At 45.2% G+C, this 20,171-nt stretch overlaps 1 protein-coding gene across 2 annotated transcripts in view; it reads right to left on the bottom strand.

Moving 5' to 3' along the window:
• CFH (complement factor H) overlaps nucleotides 1–20,171 on the bottom strand; it is a 906,401-nt gene that overhangs the window by 477,834 nt on the left and 408,396 nt on the right. For both annotated transcript variants that reach the window (XM_069737284.1, XM_069737285.1), the window contains exon 16: nucleotides 4,228–4,410. In XM_069737284.1, the coding sequence (XP_069593385.1) occupies nucleotides 4,228–4,410 (183 nt within the window). The remainder of the gene's footprint in view (nucleotides 1–4,227; nucleotides 4,411–20,171) is intronic.

Raw genomic sequence — 20,171 nt, 5'->3', positions numbered from 1 at the left:
CTATTGCAATATATATATAAAAAAAAAATGTATATACGTATGTTGATATAACTAAACTTAGTAATCTTTATGAAGTCACAGCGGAAAAAGCAGAGGAGGGCAAAGGTCGTAACCGCTCATTGGGCCAATTCCCCTGTCGATCACGGACAGGAGCTTGGTGGGAGCCGCCTGTTATGATATGTAATTGCCTTTCTCTGCTTATTTAATTAATAAACTGTGACCGACCTGTTCAACCCACCTAGGATTGTGTGTGTTTCATTACAGGAGTGATGGGAGGGGGAAAGGCACTGGTTACGACACCCAGGTCTCCACAGTCTAGGTTTTACTGTTCTCAACGCATTCCACTATATAATGAATAAAGATTTTCAGCTGGAATATCTCATTCAGTGATATCTAGGATATGGGATTTTAGTGTTCCCTTTTTTTTGAGCAGTGTACATACAGCATATATATATGACTCCAGCTAGAGAGGCTAATTGGAGAAGATCTGCAGGAAGAAAATGCCTCTTAGGCTCTGTTCTTACATGAGTATAACACGGCCATGTGTATTTGATGGTTTACCGGATAGCACTCGGCACAATATTATACTATGTGGCAGTGCAGATCTGCAATTTTTTCTACAGACCAAATTTGGTTTGTGGAGAAAAAAAAATCACAGTATGAGATTTTCTCATGGTGCTAGCAGGGATCTCACCAAGGTCACAGCAGCTCAGCCCGGCTTGGAACACAGCCTCAGTGACCAGAGGTGACCTTGATGCACTCGCAGCAGTTCAATCACCAGTGGCTCTCAACCTGGACGGTTGCATTTTGGCACATCCAGGTTGAAAACTGTTTATCCCCCAGACATGGATTACGGCATGGGACAGAATGATGGAGAGGTGAAGGATATTGCCATTTCTTATTTTTGTTTTATTATTGAAGACGAGGGCTTCGGTGGAATAGATGTTTGATGTGTTTAACTGTGTTTGTTATTTTTTAAATAAAGAAAGTAAAAGTGTGTTTTGTTTCATTTCTAATAAAATGCTGGCGGTGTCGTTTTTACCATACAACTACAGTATATGATTAGTAATTAATAGGTGTCTTCTAGACAGCTCTTCATTGCTAAGCCATGGGCTTGATGTCCCCTGACAATACAAATGTGACATCAACCCCACAAATATTAACACCACTTGCCACTGCTACAAGGCAAGTGGCAAGAGCCAGGCAAAGTCCCAGAATTGGCACATCTGATAGATGTGCGTTTTCTGGGCAGCTGCGTGCTGCTATTTTTAGGCTGGGGGCAAAATCCATGGCCCGTTACCAGCCTGAGAATACCAGCCCCCAGCTGTCTGCTTTAGCAAGGCTAAAAATGTTGTTTTTTAAATGATTTATTTAAATACTTTAAAAAACAGCATGGGGACCCCTCTATTCTTGCTAACCAGCCTTGCTGAAGATGACAGCTGAGGGTTGCAGCCCTCAGCTGTGAGTTTTGCCTGGCTGGTTATTCTAAATACTCGGGAACCCATGCCATTTTTTTTTGATTATGTAAAACACAGGAGACGGCAAATGATTACTCCATCAGCCTCTCCTGCTCTTGCTGTAGTCCAATCAGCTGACACCAGTGACCATAGGTAAACTTTATACTTCATCACAGCTGAGCACTCACGCTGTATTTTGACTGGTGGCAAAAGCAGCTCTCTGACCGGCGGGGATGATTTCATCACCGATCAGAAGTGGTGCTTGCTGCGCTGTCATGCACATGACAGCATGGAAAACACTGGATGTCCAGGCCCCCCATTCAAGTGAATGGGGTCCGGGTAGTGTTCTGGTACCCGAACATGAACTTTTTGTAACTATTCAGCAATCCCATCGGACCTGAACAACCAGATGTCCACCCATCTCTAGTGGTAATATGTTGTTCGAATGTCATGATGTGGCGGTATTTGTTAGGTGTTGAGTTCCTGACGCTGCACAGGGGGAATCTCGAACCATGTCCTCTGCAGTCTCCCATTCTTCCCTAGCAGAAGAGGAGTCTGCTCAGCTGAGACATTGGTCCCAGCACAGCATCTTGCTCAAGCTGATGCTGTGCGTCTGGTTACTGCTGCAGTCCCAGGTCCAGCTACTGTAACCAGCATTAATCAGTGGCGAGCAGATGCTGCAGGGACTAAGTCCTGCTTTTTGTCTAATGAGCATGCCTGTGGGACGACCTCACATTGGAGGTCGGAGGTCACATATAAAAGGTTTGCATGGCCGCTGGGCCATGCATTAGTATAAATTAAAATCGGATATGTGTGAATGTATGTATGTCACCCGGTGAAAGCTCCTAATCAACCCCTTGTTTTGCGTTGTTGGATGTGGTTTGGTTGTTTGGAGCTGACTAGTGCCAGTTAGTACCATCCAGCACGAGGCACGATCCTACAGCATCATAAGCAGCGTTTGCCAGGGCTGCACCGTGCGCAACTAGTGTGCTTTTCCTATACCTAGTTAGGGCAGTTAGTGGCGTCCGCCAGAGCGGCACTGCATGCACTCAGTGCGCCAAATCTTTATTAAGTTAGTTTTCTCTCTGGCACCGCAGTTGCAGCGCCAAGCGCTAGTGGGTCTAGAGGAACTCTAACCTTGTGTCCTAGGGGCAGAGTCTTGTCACCAAACACTAGTGTTCACTTTGCGGTTTTGTGGCCCAATGGGGTTCGCATCCACACATACCGTGTGTGTTCTCATTATACCGCCATATACTGTCCACCATTACAATGCAGCAGTTGTTATCTCTCCACGGAGGACCCCAGGCTGTGAACGGACCTTACATCTTCCTCCATATTATTTGGTGTATTCCACAAGCCCTAACAGTATTTGTCTCTTGTAGGTGGAATTATTGGTCAGTTTAAAAAAAATGTATGTGACACATTCCCTAAAAGAAAAATAAATAAAATATACCTAAAAAGAGTACAAGATATATTTTAAGACATTTTTAATATGTTAGAGTAGAGTAGGGCCATGCCAAAAAAGCCTACCTTGTCGTGGTGGTAGGCTTAAAACATCTTTTGGCCAAAACAAAAGCTGATGACTATGTCTGTAATCTGGTGTTCAAGGGGAACTGTTAATGTGTGATTGGTGAGGAGGACGTAATGAATAAGTAGAGCTTTTACAAGAGTAGGCAGTGGAAAAGTGGAAGGTTTGGGGTGGAGGCAGAGTTGCTGTGGTGCCTGGGCAGAGTTTCCAGGGACCAGGAAATTTTGCCAGTTTGGAGCCCTGAAATTCCTGGTGGCAGTCCTGCATACACCTGTCAGTCATCCACCTCTTACTAATCAATTTGTAAGCTAGAAATGCTAGGCAAGGCCCTGTCCCATTCATCCATGTGGTGTCATTATAACATTTCTACTGTGTGTCAATTGATGTCACTTTTCCTGGTGTCTGACCCTAATTTTCTGAAATGTTTGGACTCCAAGTTGGGAAAATAGATGTCTGGTTATTAATTAAGATAAAATGCTGTGTCATCATAGAGGACTTCTTGAAGAAAAACTAATAGGTCAGTGAGAGCCAGACTTCTTGCTGGTTGGTACGTGATAAAATACTTATTTCATGCTACTCTATAAAAAGGAATAATTTTTTGACAGGTAAACCAAGCCATTGTTTTTTTCCAAATACCAAACCTGTTGCTATTGCCCCCCCCCAAAAATTGTTTTTGGACCACAGCTTGTTTAAAGGCCATGTCTTCTTCCATGTACACCTCATAAATAACACATGTATGAATAATTGCACAGTCGGCATCTGTCCCAAACATGGCGTTATTTTTTGCAATATTTTTCACTATATCAATTTTCCCAGCCAAATTTGGCACAGCTAATGAATTTCAAAAGATTTTGTAATCACTTGAAGATTTGTTACATAAATTATACTTTATCACATTATAGAAAATGGCTACAGATACCCAATTCAAAAACCCATCACAATCATACTAGTTTCACTAGTCAGACATAAATAACATGACGCCAGTGTGGAAAGTGCCTGAACTAAACACATGGCAATATTCTAAGTTAAAAAAACAAAGCCTAGTTATGTGATCTCCCATTTTTTTATGACAATATTTCAATGTAAGGTACTACATAGAAAAATATTTAGAATTGAGAGTCCTCATTGTTGATCAACCACTGAGGACTCTCAATTCTAAATATTATTCTATCTACTGGCTAACACGGTACCAAGATATATATCTTTCCTGTAGGTACTATATAAACATTTTAAAGTTCTTACCTGTGCATTCTGGTGAACCAGACCACTGTCCACCCACACAAATAATTTTATTTGATCCACTGATGTGAAATCCTTTTTCACATTGGTATTTTACAATGTCATCAGTAACATATTTTTCTTGCGTAGAATCCGTAGTTACGTAACCATTAATTACTCTAGGTGGATTCCTGCAGTCTGTCACTCCTTGAAAAATAGAAAAATATTACATTATTTCAAGGTTCCTAATCAGAAAGGAGTAATATCATATAAGCAGATTGCTTCTCTATTGGCATTAGCTCAACATCTAGAAATAATGTTAACTTCTCCATGTAGGGCTTCTTGGAATTTCATTTACCAAGACTGATAAATAACTATAAGCTTAAAATTTTAAGGATACAGCAATCTTTTTCTCTTTTCCATAATTACTTTCCAAAGACTATAACTTTTGATTATTTTTATACTTGTAAATTTGAGAGTTTTTCTTGAAATGTAGAAAAAAATATTTTTCGATGCCAGAATTTTGGAGTACAGGTAACTTATTTAATACACTGTATTAATTATTTCTAGGTGTAATATGAAAAAAACACAACTCTGACTTCATGTTTCAAATTTCACTCAGTTCATTATTTGGTCAAAAACATGTTGGCCCCTATTCAACAAAAATGGCATTGTGAACGCCAGTCTTAATGAAAGAGTCCCTCAGAATATGCTTTGACAAATTCATTAAGAAGCGCTCTCCATCTCCACTTAATAAATTATCTGCATCTTAGTGCTGTACAAATGTACTAGAGTACTTTATAGGTGAAATATACTCCACTACAGTTTCATTAATTAGATGGTTAAGTTCAGCCATGTCCTGTCCTGCCCATGCTACGTCCATTTCAGTGAAGCTGGTAGGGACTGGCGTGGATACACTGAAAGCTGGAGCTTTTAAATTTTACACAAGAATTCTGGGGAAACACCTTCATGAATCAGTTCCTTCTACTTTACCCTATAAAGTAACGCTTTATATTTTTCTAGAAAAAGTCTTTCACTACATTTTTTTTGTGTTTATCTCCATTAACTGTGAGCCATAACATTTTAAAATTTCCTCCACCCAGCTGTGTCAGGGTTTATTTTTGCAGGGATCAGTTGATGTTTTCAATGGAATTATTTTGAAATACATGGCTTTGCATTAGGCCTGTCCCACCAGCCCAGATAATTCCGGTACCGGAAAAATCGGTACAGGAATTATCCGTGTCCGTGTGCTCACGTGGCACATCAGTGTGGCACACGTGCGGCATCCGTGTGCCACCCGTGTGCCGACTGGGTACCACACGCACCGTGCAGGAGACAGCGCTACAGTTAAGCGCTGTCCCCTGCATCTGGTGCTGAAGCCGCCTGTTAGGGGTCGAGATCCTGCCTCTGCACAGGGGGAATCTCGGGCCATCTCCGCTGCGGTCTCCCATTCTTACCCTGCCACAGTGGAGCCTGCTCAGCAGAGAAGTCGATCCCAGCGTCTCGCTTGGTCTGACTCAGTGCTAAGAGTTACTGCTGCATTTCCTGCTTCTGCCATTGGAGTCAGTGCTGGGCAGCGGCGAGCGGACGCTTCTGGGGCTAAATCCTGCTTTTCACATTCTGAGCATGCCCAGAGTAAGATCTCTCAGTGGAGATCGAGGGTCACATGATCAGATACTGCAGCTAAGGTCCTTGTAGGTGCTGGGACTAAATCCTGCTTTGCATTCTGAGCATGCCCAGGGCAAGACCTCTCACTGGAGGTCACATGCTCAGGTACTGCAACACTCCATTGGACCTTCTTTGAAGGTCCTAAATGTGCTGCAGCTATTTAAGGCTCGCATGTGTTATGGACCTGGTGGTTAGGAGCACCCGGAACGACCTGATGGTTAAACTAACACAGGACAAGCTCTGGGAAGTGGGAGCTCTGCTGACCGCAACCCCTAATCCTATCACACACACTAGAAATAGCCGTGGAGCGTACATAACTCTGCCTAGACACCTCTTCACAGCCTAAGAGCTAACTAGCCCTAGAGATAGAAAATAAAGCCTATCTTGCCTCAGAGAAATCACTCAAAGGAAAAGGCAGCCCCCCACATATATTGACTGTGAGTTAAGATGAAAGTCACAAACACAGAAATGAAACAGGTTTCAGCAAAGGGGGCCAGACTTACTAAACAGACTGAGGATAGGAAAGGTATCTTTGCGGTCAGCACAAAAAAACTACAAAAAGACCACGCAGAGTGTGCAAAAAGACCTCCGCACCGACTCACGGTGCGGAGGTGCGACTCTGCATCCCAGAGCTTCCAGCTAGCAAGGCAAAATCATGATAGCAAGCTGAACAAGAAAAAAATGAACAAATAATTAACTAGCAGGGACTTAGCTTCTGCTGGAGTAGACAGGTCACCAGAAAGATCCAAGAGCGAACTGAACCAGTACAAGAACATTGACAGCTGGCATGGAGTAACGATCTGTGTGGAGTTAAATAGAGCAGCCAGCCAAAGAATAAACTAAGTCACCTGTGGAAGGAACCTCAGAAGCAGCAGCTCCACTCACAGCCACCAGAGGGAGTCCATGGACAGAACTTGCCGAAGTACCATTCTGTTGTGAATTCTGTTGTCGAACTCCCTCCTGTGGTCGTGAATGGTACTTCGGCGAGATCTGTCTATGGGCTCCCTCTGGTGGCTTCTGAGGTTCCTTACACAGGTGACGTGGTTTATCCTTTGGTTGGCTGCTCTATTTAACTCCTCTCTGATCGTTACTCCATGCCAGCTGTCAATGTTTTTGCATTGGTTCAGTTTGCTCCTGGATCTCTCTGGTGACCTGCCTTCTCCTGCAGAAGCGAAGTTCCTGATAGTCATTATTTGTTCACTGTTTTCTTGTCCAGCTGGTTTTCATGATTTTGTCTTGCTAGCTGGAAGCTCTGGGATGCAGAGTGGCCCCTCCGCACCGTGAGTCGGTGCGGAGGTGTTTTTTGCACACTCTGCGTGGTCTTTTGTAGGTTTTTGTGCTGATCGCAAAGTTACCTTTCCAATCCTCTGTCTATTTAGTAAGTCTGGCCTCCCTTTGCTGAAACCTGTTTCATTTCTGCGTTTGTGACTTTCATCTTAACTCACAGTCAATATATGTGGGGGGCTGCCTTTACCTTTGGGGAATTTCTCTGAGGCAAGGTAGGCTTAATTTTCTATCTCTAGGGCTAGATAGTTCTTAGGCTGTGACGAGGCGCCTAGGTCTGGTCAGGAGCGCTCCACGGCTATTTCTAGTGTGTGTGATAGGATTAGGGCTTGCGGTCAGCAGAGCTCCCACATCCCAGAACTCGTCCTGTATGAGGTTTAACTATCAGGTCGTTCCGGGTGCTCCTAACCACCAGGTCATAACAGTACAGCTGGCCCAAAGTATTAATGCATCTCAATAGAGGGATAAGAGAACTTCTGAGACCATTTTTTTTTCTTTGCACTGTGTTTTGTCTTTCTTTTCCCCTAGACCTTTGGGTGGTTCAGGACACAGGTGTAGATATGGACATTCAAGGTCTGTCCTCTTGTGTGGATCATCTCACTGCAAGGGTACAAAACATTCAAGATTTTGTGGTTCAGAATCCTATGTTAGAGCCTAGAATTCCGATTCCTGACTTATTTTCTGGAGATAGATCTAGGTTCTTGAATTTCAAAAATAATTGTAAACTGTTTCTAGCTTTGAAACCCTTCTCCTCTGGTGACCCCGTTCAAAAGGTAAAAATCATTATTTCTTTGTTGCGTGGTGACCCTCAAGACTGGGCATTTTCCCTTGCGCCAGGAGATCCTGCATTGCGTGATGTTGATGCGTTTTTTCTGGCGCTTGGATTGCTTTATGATGAACCAAATTCAGTGGATCAGGCAGAGAAAATCTTGCTGGCTTTGTGTCAGGGTCAGGATGAAGCGGAGGTGTACTGTCAGAAGTTTATAAAGTGGTCTGTGCTTACTCAGTGGAATGAATGTGCCCTGGCGGCAATTTTCAGAAAGGGTCTTTCTGAAGCCCTTAAGGATGTCATGGTGGGATTTCCCACGCCTGCTGGTCTGAATGAGTCTATGTCTTTGGCCATTCAGATCGATCGGCGCATGCGTGAGCGCAAAGCTGTGCACCATCTGGCGGTATTCTCTGAGCATAGGCCTGAGCCTATGCAGTGTGATAGGACTTTGACCAGAGCTGAACGGCAAGAACACAGACGTCGGAATGGGCTGTGTTTTTACTGTGGTGAATCCACTCATGCTATCTCCGATTGTCCTAAGCGCATTAAGCGGTTCGCTAGGTCTGCCACCATTGGTACGGTACAGTCTAAATTTCTTTTGTCTGTTACTCTGATTTGCTCTCTGTCGTCCTATTCTGTAATGGCATTTGTGGATTCAGGCGCTGCCCTGAATTTGATGGACTTGGAGCTTGCCAGGCGCTGTGGTTTTTTCCTTGGAGCCCTTGCAGTATCCTATTCCATTGAGAGGAATTGATGCTACTACGCCTTTGGCCAAGAATAAGCCTCATTACTGGACTCAATTGACCATGTGCATGGCTCCTGCACATCAGGAGGATATTCGCTTTTTGGTGTTGCATAATCTGCATGATGTGGTCGTTTTGGGGTTGCCATGGCTACAGGTCCATAATCCAGTGTTGGATTGGAAATCTATGTCTGTGTCCAGCTGGGGTTGTCAGGCGGTACATGGTGATGTTCCATTGCTTTCAATTTCGCCTTCCACTCCTTCTGAAGTCCCTGAGTTTTTATCAGATTACCGGGATGTATTTGAAGATCCCAAATCTGGTGCCCTACCTCCTCATAGGGATTGCGACTGTGCTATTAATTTGATTCCTGGTAGTAAGTTTCCTAAGGGACGTCTGTTTAATTTATCTGTGCCAGAGCACGCCGCTATGCGGAGTTATGTAAAGGAATCCTTGGAGAAGGGTCATATTCGCCCGTCGTCGTCACCATTGGGAGCAGGGTTCTTTTTTGTGGCCAAGAATGATGGTTCTTTGAGACCTTGTATTGATTACCGCCTTCTTAATAAGATCACAGTCAAATTTCAGTATCCTTTGCCGCTGCTGTCTGATTTATTTGCTCGGATTAAGGGGGCTAGTTGGTTCACCAAGATAGATCTTCGTGGTGCGTATAATCTTGTGCGAATTAAACAGGGTGATGAATGGAAAACGGCATTTAATACGCCCGAGGGCCATTTTGAGTACCTGGTTATGCCATTCGGGTTTTCTAATGCTCCATCTGTGTTTCAGTCCTTTATGCATGACATCTTCCGAGAGTACCTGGGTAGATTCATGATTGTATATTTGGATGATATTTTGGTCTTTTTGGATGATTGGGAGTCTCATGTGAAGCAGGTCAGAATGGTGTTTCAGGTCCTTTGTGCGAATTCCTTGTTTGTGAAGGGGTCAAAGTGTCTCTTTGGAGTTCAGAAAGTTTCATTTTTGGGTTTCATTTTTTCCCCTTCTACTATCGAGATGGACCCTGTTAAAGTTCAGGCCATTTACGATTGGACTCAGCCGACATCTGTGAAGAGCTTGCAGAAGTGCCTGGGCTTTGCTAATTTTTATCGTCGCTTCATTGCTAATTTATCCAGTATTGCTAAACCGTTGACTGATTTGACCAAGAAAGGTGCTGATGTGGTCAATTGGTCCTCTGCGCCTGTAGAGGCTTTTCAGGAGTTGAAGCGTCATTTTGCTTCTGTCCCTGTGTTGTGCCAGCCAGATGTTTCGCTCCCTTTTTAGGTTGAGGTTGATGCTTCTGAAATTGGAGCAGGGGCTGTTTTGTCACAAAGAAGTTCTGATGGCTCGGTGATGAAACCCTGTGCCTTCTTTTCTAGAAAATTCTCGCCTGCTGAGCGCAATTATGATGTGGGCAATCGGGAGTTGTTGGCCATGAAGTGGGCATTCGAGGAGTGGCGACATTGGCTTGAAGGAGCTAAACATCGCGTGGTGGTCTTGATGGATCACAAGAATTTGACTTATCTCGAGTCTGCCAAACGGTTGAATCGTAGACAGGCTCGATGGTCGCTCTTTTTCTCCCATTTTGATTTTGTGGTTTCATACGTTCCGGGATCTAAGAATGTGAAGGCTGACGCCCTGTCAAGGAGTTTTGTGCCTGACTCTTTGTGTGTTCCGGAGCCGGCGGGTATTCTTAAAGAAGGGGTAATTTTGTCTGCCATTTCCCCAGATTTGCGGCATGTGCTGCAAAAGTTTCAGGCTGATAGACCTGACCGTTGTCCTACGGAGAAACTGCTTGTCCCTGATAGATGGACTAGTAGAGTTATCTCTGAGATTCATTGTTCAGTGTTGGCTGGTCATCCTGGAATCTTTTGTACCAGAGATTTGGTGGCTAGATCCTGCTGTTCTCGTGCCAGTGGGTTGCTTTTGCCCTTGCTGATCCCGAAGAGGCCCTGGACGCATATTTCCATGGATTTTATTTCTGATCTCCCTGTTTCTCAAAAGATGTCGGTCATTTGGGTGGTTTGTGATCGCTTCTCTTAGATGGTCCATTTGGAACCCTTATCTAAATTGCCTTCCTCCTCTGATTTGGTGCCATTGTTTTTCCAGCATGTGGTTCGTTTGCATGGCATTCCAGAGAACATCGTCTCGGACAGAGGTTCCCAGTTTGTTTCGAGGTTTTGGCGGTCCTTTTGCGCTAAGATGGGCATTGATTTGTCTTTTTCTTCAGCTTTCCATCCTCAGACTAATGGCCAAACCAAACAAACTAATCAGACTTTGGAGACATATCTGAGATGCTTTGTTTCTGCTGATCAGGATGATTGGGTGTCCTTCTTGCCTTTGGCTGAGTTCGCCCTTAATAATCGGGCCAGCTCGGCTACTTTAGTTTCTCCTTTTTTCTGTAATTCTGGTTTCCATCCTCGTTTCTCTTCAGGGCAGGTTGAGCCTTCGGACTGTAATGGAGTGGATGCGGTGGTGGACAGGTTGCAGCAGATTTGGACTCATGTGGTGGACAATTTGACATCGTCCCAGGAGAAGGCTCAACGTTTCTCTAACTGCCGGTGTTGTGTTGGTCCCCGACTTCGTGTTGGGGATTTGGTTTGGTTGTCATCTCGTCACGTTCCTATGAAGGTTTCCTCTCCTAAGTTTAAGCCTCTTCTTCTGTCAACTCCACTGTCATGTCAACTATGTATTCCTTTATGATTTTTATGATTTAAGTTGTGCTGCTGTGATACCATAATTTCCCACGGGATCAATAAAGTGTATCGTATCGTATCGTATCGTATCATATCATTGGGCCATATAAGATTTCTGAAGTTCTTAATCCTGTGTCATTTCGTTTGGACCTTCCAGCTTCTTTTGCCATCCATAATGTGTTCCATAGGTCGTTGTTGCGGAGATACGTGGCGCCTATGGTTCCCTCCGTTGATCCTCCTGCCCCGGTGTTGGTCGAGGGGGAGTTGGAGTATGTGGTGGAGAAGATTTTGGATTCTCGTGTTTCGAGACGGAAACTCCAGTACCTGGTCAAGTGGAAGGGTTATGGTCAGGAAGATAATTCCTGGGTTTTTGCCTCTGATGTTCATGCTGCCGATCTTGTTCGTGCCTTTCATTTGGCTCATCCTGATCGGCCTGGGGGCTCTGGTGAGGGTTCGGTGACCCCTCCTCAAGGGGGGGGGGGGTACTGTTGTGAATTCTGTTGTCGAACTCCCTCCTGTGGTCGTGAATGGTACTTCAGCGAGTTCTGTCTATGGGCTCCCTCTCGTGGCTATGAGTGAAGCTGCTGCTTCTGAGGTTCCCTACACAGGTGACGTGGTTTATCCTTTGGTTGGCTGCTCTATTTAACTCCTCTCTGACCGTTACTCCATGCCAGCTGTCAATGTTTTTGCATTGGTTCAGTTTGCTCCTGGATCTCTCTGGTGACCTGCCTTCTCCTGCAGAAGCTAAGTTCCTGATAGTCATTATTTGTTCACTGTTTTCTTGTCCAGCCGGTTTTCATGATTTTGTCTTGCTAGCTGGAAGGTCTGGGATGCAGAGTGGCCCCTCCGCACCGTGAGTCGGTGCGGAAGTCTTTTTTGCACACTCTGCGTGGTCTTTTGTAGGTTTTTGTGCTGATCGCAAAGTTATCTTTCCTATCCTCTGTCTATTTAGTAAGTCTGGCCTCCCTTTGCTGAAACCTGTTTCATTTCTGCGTTTGTGACTTTCATCTTTACTCACAGTCAATATATGTGGGGGGCTTCCTTTACCTTTGGGGAATTTCTCTGAAGCAAGATAGGCTTAATTTTCTATCTCTAGGGCTAGATAGTTCTTAGGCTGTGACGAGGCGCCTAGGTCTGGTCAGGAGCGCTCCACGGCTATTTCTAGTGTGTGTGATAGGATTAGGGCTTGCGGTCAGCAGAGCTCCCACATCCCAGAGCTCGTCCTGTATGAGGTTTAACTATCAGGTCATTCCGGGTGCTCCTAACCACCAGGTCATAACACCATTCATGACCACAGGAGGGAGTTCGATAACAGAATTCACAACAGTACCCCCCCCCTTGAGGAGGGGTCACCGAACCCTCACCAGAGCCCTCAGGCCGATCAGGACGAGCCAAATGATAGGCACGAACTAGATCGGCAGCATGAACATCAGAGGCAAAACCCCAGGAATTATCTTCCTGACCATAACCCTTCCACTTGACCAGGTACTGGCGTTTCCGTCTCGAAATACGAGAATCCAAAATCTTCTCCACCACATACTCCAACTCCCCCTCAACCAACACCAGGGCAGGAGGATCAACGGAGGGAACCATAGGCGCCACGTATCTCCGCAATAACGACCTATGGAACACATTATGGATGGCAAAAGAAGCTGGAAGGGCCAAACGAAATGACACAGGATTGAGAACTTCAGAAATCTTATACGGACCAATGAAACGAGGCTTAAACTTAGGAGAGGAAACCTTCATAGGAACATAACGAGACGACAACCAATCCAAATCCCCAACACGAAGTCGGGGACCAACACAGCGCCGGCTGTTAGCGAAACGTTGAGCCTTCTCCTGGGACAATGTCAAATTGTCCACCACATGAGTCCAAATCTGCTGCAACCTGTCCACCACAGTATCCACACCAGGAAAGTCCGAAGGCTCAACCTGCCCTGAAGAGAAACGAGGATGGAAACCAGAATTACAGAAAAAAGGCGAAACCAAAGTAGCCGAGCTGGCCCGATTATTAAGGGCGAACTCAGCCAAAGGCAAGAAGGACACCCAATCATCCTGATCAGCAGAAACAAAGCATCTCAGATATGTTTCTAAAGTCTGATTAGTTCGTTCGGTTTGGCCATTAGTCTGAGGATGGAAAGCCGAAGAAAACGACAAATCAATGCCAATCTTAGCACAAAAGGACCGCCAAAACCTCGAAACAAACTGGGAACCTCTGTCCGAGACGATGTTCTCCGGAATGCCATGCAAACGAACCACATGCTGGAAAAACAATGGCACCAAATCAGAGGAGGAAGGCAATTTAGACAAGGGTACCAAATGGACCATCTTAGAGAAGCGATTACAAACCACCCAAATGACCGACATCCTTTGAGAGACAGGGAGATCTGAAATAAAATCCATGGAAATATGCGTCCAGGGCCTCTTCGGGACCGGCAAGGGTAAAAGCAACCCACTGGCACGAGAACAGCAGGGATTAGCCTGAGCACAAATCCCACAGGACTGCACAAAAGAACGCACATCCCGTGACAAAGAAGGCCACCAAAAAGATCTAGCCACCAAATCTCTGGTACCAAAGATTCCAGGATGACCAGTCAACACCGAACAATGAACCTCAGAGATAACTCTACTAGTCCATCTATCAGGGACAAACAGTTTCTCCGCTGGACAACGGTCAGGTCTATCAGCCTGAAACTTCTGCAGCACCCGCCGCAAATCAGGGGAGATGGCAGACAAAATTACCCCCTCTTTGAGAATACCCGCCGGCTCAGGAACACCCGGAGAGTCAGGCACAAAACACCTTGACAGGGCATCAGCCTTCACATTCTAAGAGCCCGGAAGGTACGAAACCACAAAATCAAAACGGGAGAAAAACAGCGAACATCGAGCCTGTCTAGAATTCAACCGCTTGGCAGACTCGAGATAAGTCTAATTCTTGTGATCCGTCAAGACCACCACGCGATGCTTGGCTCCTTCAAGCCAATGTCGCCACTCCTCGAATGCCCACTTCATGGCCAACAACTCTCGATTGCCAACATCATAATTGCGCTCAGCAGGCGAGAACTTTCTAGAAAAGACGGCACATGGTTTCATCACCGAGCCATCAGAACTTCTTTGCGACAAAACAGCCCCTGCTCCAATCTCAGAAGCATCAACCTCGACCTGAAACGGGAGCGAAACATCTGGCTGGCACAACACAGGGGCAGAAGCAAAACGACGCTTCAACTCCTGAAAAGCCTCCACAGCCGCAGAAGACCAATTGACCACATCAGCACCCTTCTTGATCAAATCAGTCAACGGTTTAGCAACACTAGAAAAATTACTGATGAAGCGACGATAAAAATTAGCAAAGCCCAGGAACTTTTGCAGACTCTTCACAGATGTCGGCTGAGTCCAATCATAAATGGCCTGGACTTTAACAGGGTCCATCTCGATAGTAGAAGGGGAAAAAATGAAACCCAGAAATGAAACCTTCTGAACTCCAAAGAGACACTTTGACCCCTTCACAAACAAGGAATTCGCACGAAGGACCTGGAACACCATTCTGACCTGCTTTACATGAGACTCCCAATCATCCGAAAAGACCAAAATATCATCCAAATATACAATCATGAATCTATCCAGGTACTCTCGGAAGATGTCATGCATAAAGGACTGAAACACAGATGGAGCATTAGAAAGCCCGAATGGCATAACCAGGTACTCAAAATGGCCTTCGGGCTTATTAAATGCTGTTTTCCATTCATCGCCCTGTTTAATACGCACAAGATTATACGCCCCTCGAAGATCTTTCTTGGTGAACCAACTAGCCCCCTTAATCCGAGCAAACAAATCAGACAGCAGCGGCAAAGGATACTGAAATTTGACTGTGATCTTATTAAGAAGGCGGTAATCAATACAAGGTCTCAAAGAACCATCCTTCTTGGCCACAAAAAAGAACCCTGCTCCCAATGGTGACGACGACGGACGAATATGACCCTTCTCCAAGGATTCCTTTATATAACTCCGCATGCTCTGGCACAGATAAATTAAACAGACGTCCCTTAGGAAACTTACTACCAGGAATCAAATTAATAGCACAGTCGCAATCCCTATGAGGAGGTAGGGCACCAGATTTGGGCTCTTCAAATACATCCCGGTAATCTGATAAAAACTCAGGGACTTCAGAAGGAGTGGAAGGCGAAATTGAAAGCAATGGAACATCACCATGTACCGCCTGACAACCCCAGCTTGACACAGACATAGATTTCCAATCCAATACTGGATTATGGACCTGTAGCCATGACAACCCCAAAACGACCACATCATGCACATTATGCAATACCAAAAAGCGAATATCCTCCTGATGTGCAGGAGCCATGCACATGGTCAATTGAGTCCAGTACTGAGGCTTATTCTTGGCCAAAGGCGTAGTAGCATCAATTCCTCTCAATGGAATAGGATACTGCAAGGGCTCCAAGAAAAAACCACAGCGCCTGGTAAACTCCAAGTCCATCAAATTCAGGGCAGCACCTGAATCCACAAATGCCATAACAGAATAGGACGACAAAGAGCAAATCAGAGTAACGGACAAAAGAAATTTAGACTGTACCGTACCAATGGTGGCAGACTTAGCGTACCGCTTAGTGCGTTTAGGACAATCGGAGATAGCATGAGTGGAATCACCACAGTAAAAACACAGCCCATTCTGACGTCTGTGTTCTTGCCGTTCAGCTCTGGTCAAAGTCCTATCACATTGCATAGGCTCAGGCCTATGCTCAGAGAATACCACCAAATGGTGCACAGCTTTGCGCTCACGCAAGCGCCGATCAATCTGAATGACCAAGGACATAGACTCATTCAGACCAGCAGGCGTGGGAAATCCCACCATGACATCCTTAAGGGCTTCAGAAAGACCCTTTCTGAAAATTGCCGCCAGTGCACACTCATTCCACTGAGTAAGCACCGACCACTTTCTAATCTTCTGACAATATACCTCCGCTTCATCCTGACCTTGACACAAAGCCAGCAAGATTTTCTCTGCCTGATCCACTGAATTTGGTTCACCATAAAGCAATCCAAGCGCCAGAAAAAATGCATCTACATCACGCAATGCAGGATCTCCTGGCGCAAGGGAAAATGCCCAGTCTTGAGGGTCGCCACGCAACAAAGAAATAATGATTTTTACTTGTTGAACGGGGTCACCAGAGGAGCGGGGTTTCAAAGCAAGAAACAGTTTACAATTATTTTTGAAATTCAGGAACTTAGATCTATCCCCAGAAAACAAATCAGGAATTGGAATTCTAGGCTCTAACATCGGATTCTGAACCACAAAATCTTGAATGTTTTGTACCCTTGCAGTGAGATGATCCACACAAGAGGACAGACCTTGAATGTCCATATCTACACCTGTAAATAGAAGTAGCGCGTGCACTATTAGGAATGGTGCAACAAGGTAGGTTCCCACACCTAGGTAGAATACGAAATAAACCTTGGCACTCAACTTAATGCTCAGGTGAACTTTAATGTAGTACTTAAACGTTTCGGTCCACAATACATAGGACCTTCATCAGTAACGTACTAGTGGGTGAATGAAGGGCTGGAATAAACTAATCCCAGGACTGGGGCACAAGCGGCGCCTGAAGTAACCCTGAATAAAGCGCGCAAGGGCTGCGGGAAGATAACAGAAGGTGCCCAGTATAGACGCGGTATCCGCCGCTCATCGTCAGACGAGCGGCGGATACCGCGTCTATACTGGGCACCTTCTGTTATCTTCCCGCAGCCCTTGCGCGCTTTATTCAGGGTTACTTCAGGCGCCGCTTGTGCCCCAGTCCTGGGATTAGTTTATTCCAGCCCTTCATTCACCCACTAGTACGTTACTGATGAAGGTCCTATGTATTGTGGACCGAAACGTTTAAGTACTACATTAAAGTTCACCTGAGCATTAAGTTGAGTGCCAAGGTTTATTTCGTATCATATCTACACCTGTGTCCTGAACCACCCAGAGGTTAAGGGGAAAAGAAAGACAAAACACACTGCAGAAAAAAAAAATGGTCTCAGAACTTCTCTTATCCCTCTATTGAGATGCATTAACACTTTGGGCCAGCTGTACTGTTATGGACCTGGTGGTTAGGAGCACCCGGAACGACCTGATGGTTAAACTAACACAGGACAAGCTCTGGGAAGTGGGAGCTCTGCTGACCGCAACCCCTAATCCTATCACACACACTAGAAATAGCCGTGGAGCGTACCTAACTTTGCCTAGACACCTCTTCACAGCCTAAGAGCTAACTAGCCCTAGAGATAGAAAATAAAGTCCATCTTGCCTCAGAGAAATTCACCAAAGGAAAAGGCAGCCCCCCACATATATTGACTGTGAGTTAAGATGAAAGTCACAAACACAGAAATGAAACAGGTTTCAGCAAAGGAGGCCAGACTTACTAAACAGACTGAGGATAGGAAAGGTATCTTTGCGGTCAGCACAAAAAACTACAAAAAGACCACGCAGAGTGTGCAAAAAGACCTCCGCACCGACTCACGGTGCGGAGGTGCGACTCTGCATCTCAGAGCTTCCAGCTAGCATGGCAAAATCATGATAGCAAGCTGGACAAGAAAACAATGAACAAATAATTAACTAGCAGGGGCTTAGCGTCTGCTGGAGTAGACAGGTCACCAGAAAGATCCAAGAGCAAACTGAACCAGTACAAGAACATTGGAGTTAAATAGAGCAGCCAGCCAAAGAATAAACTAAGTCACCTGTGGAAGGAACCTCAGAAGCAGCATCTCCACTCACAGCCACCAGAGGGAGTCCATGGACAGAACTCGCCGAATTACCATTCATGATCACAGGAGGGAGTTTGATAACAGAATTCACAACACGCATGGCCGCACGTCCATGCGCTAGAATCAACTCTAATATGTGCTTTGCACCAGTGTGGTTATGCATGTATGTGTTCAGGGACACAGCTGAAATAAGCCCCTAGAATGCTGGCACCTCCGGCGAGGAGATTGTGTGAACATGATTCAGGGACCCGGCTGAAATAAGCCCCTAGAATACCGGCACCTCCGGTGAGGAGATTGCGTGTGTGCATAACCACTGACTGCTATCAGTTTGGCAGTAAGCTTGTGCTCCTGTGAGGCTAACGGGGCGCAGTGCTTTCCTCTCGCAGCTGCTCTGTGAGGTAACAAAGCTAGTCTATACACAAACAGTGCCACCATTCACTAGCAGCAGGTTACTCCTGCACGGTGGACCCTGGGCTGCGAACGCACCATTTAAAATAAACATCTATTGTTACTCGGTGCGTTCCGCTAGCCCTAACACCGCCATTCATTTCGTCTCTCCAGCAGCGTTCGCTGGAGAGAAGATATGAAAAATCTTTTTTTTTTTGGTGTTTAAAAAAAAGATCCCTGTCCCCAACCCCCACCCACCCCCTGTGCGCCCCCCCCCCCCCCGCTGTTAATAAAATACTTACCTGGCTCCCTCGCTGCTTCCTCTCCTCGCCGCAGCTTTTCCTGTATGAGCGGTCACGTGGTACCGCTCATTACAGTGATGAATATGCGGCTCCACCCCTATGGGAGGTGCGGCTTCAGAACCACGCTGGGGGGACAGTGCTTACTGTAGAGCTGTCTCCTGCACGGCACACGGACTGCACACAGACAGCATCCGTGTGCGGTACGTGTTTTACACGGACCCATTGACTTTAATGGGTCCGTGTAATACGTGCGCTCCCACGAACACTGACATGTCTCCAAGTTTTTCAAACGGACACACGGTCCGTGAAAACACGCTGACATGTGCAGAGACACATTGATTTTAATGTGTCTACGTGAGTCAGTGACTCCGGTACGTGAGGAAACTGTCACCTCACGTACCGGAGCCACTGACGTGTGAAACCGGCCTTATGGAGAATATTTTAGTAGCCTATTGTGCAATATTATTATAAGCATGATGAACAAAAATGCAATCCTAGCATAGCTATTTTTTTTTTTTTTCATTTTTGAGCTTGGTAAATAAAAGAGTGGACATAACAGGTATTTCCATATTCGTAATGTCGCCGTCTATATTTTTGACCATATTAATGCATGTTTCTAATGAATTTTCATTTGTTCTTATTCTTTTTTCTTTACTATTTACAAACATTTGATTTAATACATATTTTTAATCATATCCTTCTTATTATAGAATGGGATTAGGATAAGGGGCATTATACCATGAAGGGGTCCAAGATCAGGATGAGAGACATTTTACCATGAAGGGGACCAGGATGTGGTACATAAAACCATAAAGTGACCCAGGAAGAGGACATTTTACCAAGAACGAGCTTAAAATGAAGGAGATTTTACCGAAAAAGAGCCCATGATGTGGGAATTTATTATAGGATGGGGCCCAGGAAGAGGGTCATTTTACCATGAAGGGGCCCAGGATGGGGGCTATTTTACCAAAAAGGATCCCAAGATGGGGGACTTTATTATAGGATGGGGCCCAGGAAGGGGAACATTACACCATGAATGGGCCCAGGATAAATTACATTTTATTAAAAAGTAGCCAAGACTGGGGAACATTGTACTGTGAAGGGGCCCAGGATGGGCAACATTTTACCTTGAAATCAAACATGGTGAATTCGGCGCTCAAAAAAACAAGTATTTGTTATTTAAAATTTCAAAAAAAAAATTGAATACATGTTAAAAAAGTTCTAATGTGCAGACGACCAGAACTAACATCAGTTAGCCATATGAAGCATAGATGATCCTACCCATGTCAGCATATAGCCTTACTCCGGCTTTGAATGCCGGATTCACCATTTTTGATTGTATGTCTCTGCCTGGACAGGGAAG

This window comes from Ranitomeya imitator, chromosome 8 (genome assembly GCF_032444005.1).
Source record: "Ranitomeya imitator isolate aRanImi1 chromosome 8, aRanImi1.pri, whole genome shotgun sequence".
NCBI classification, from domain to species: domain Eukaryota; kingdom Metazoa; phylum Chordata; class Amphibia; order Anura; family Dendrobatidae; genus Ranitomeya; species Ranitomeya imitator.
Note: the sequence above shows the minus strand (reverse complement) of the source record. Positions and strands in the feature narration are given on the sequence as shown.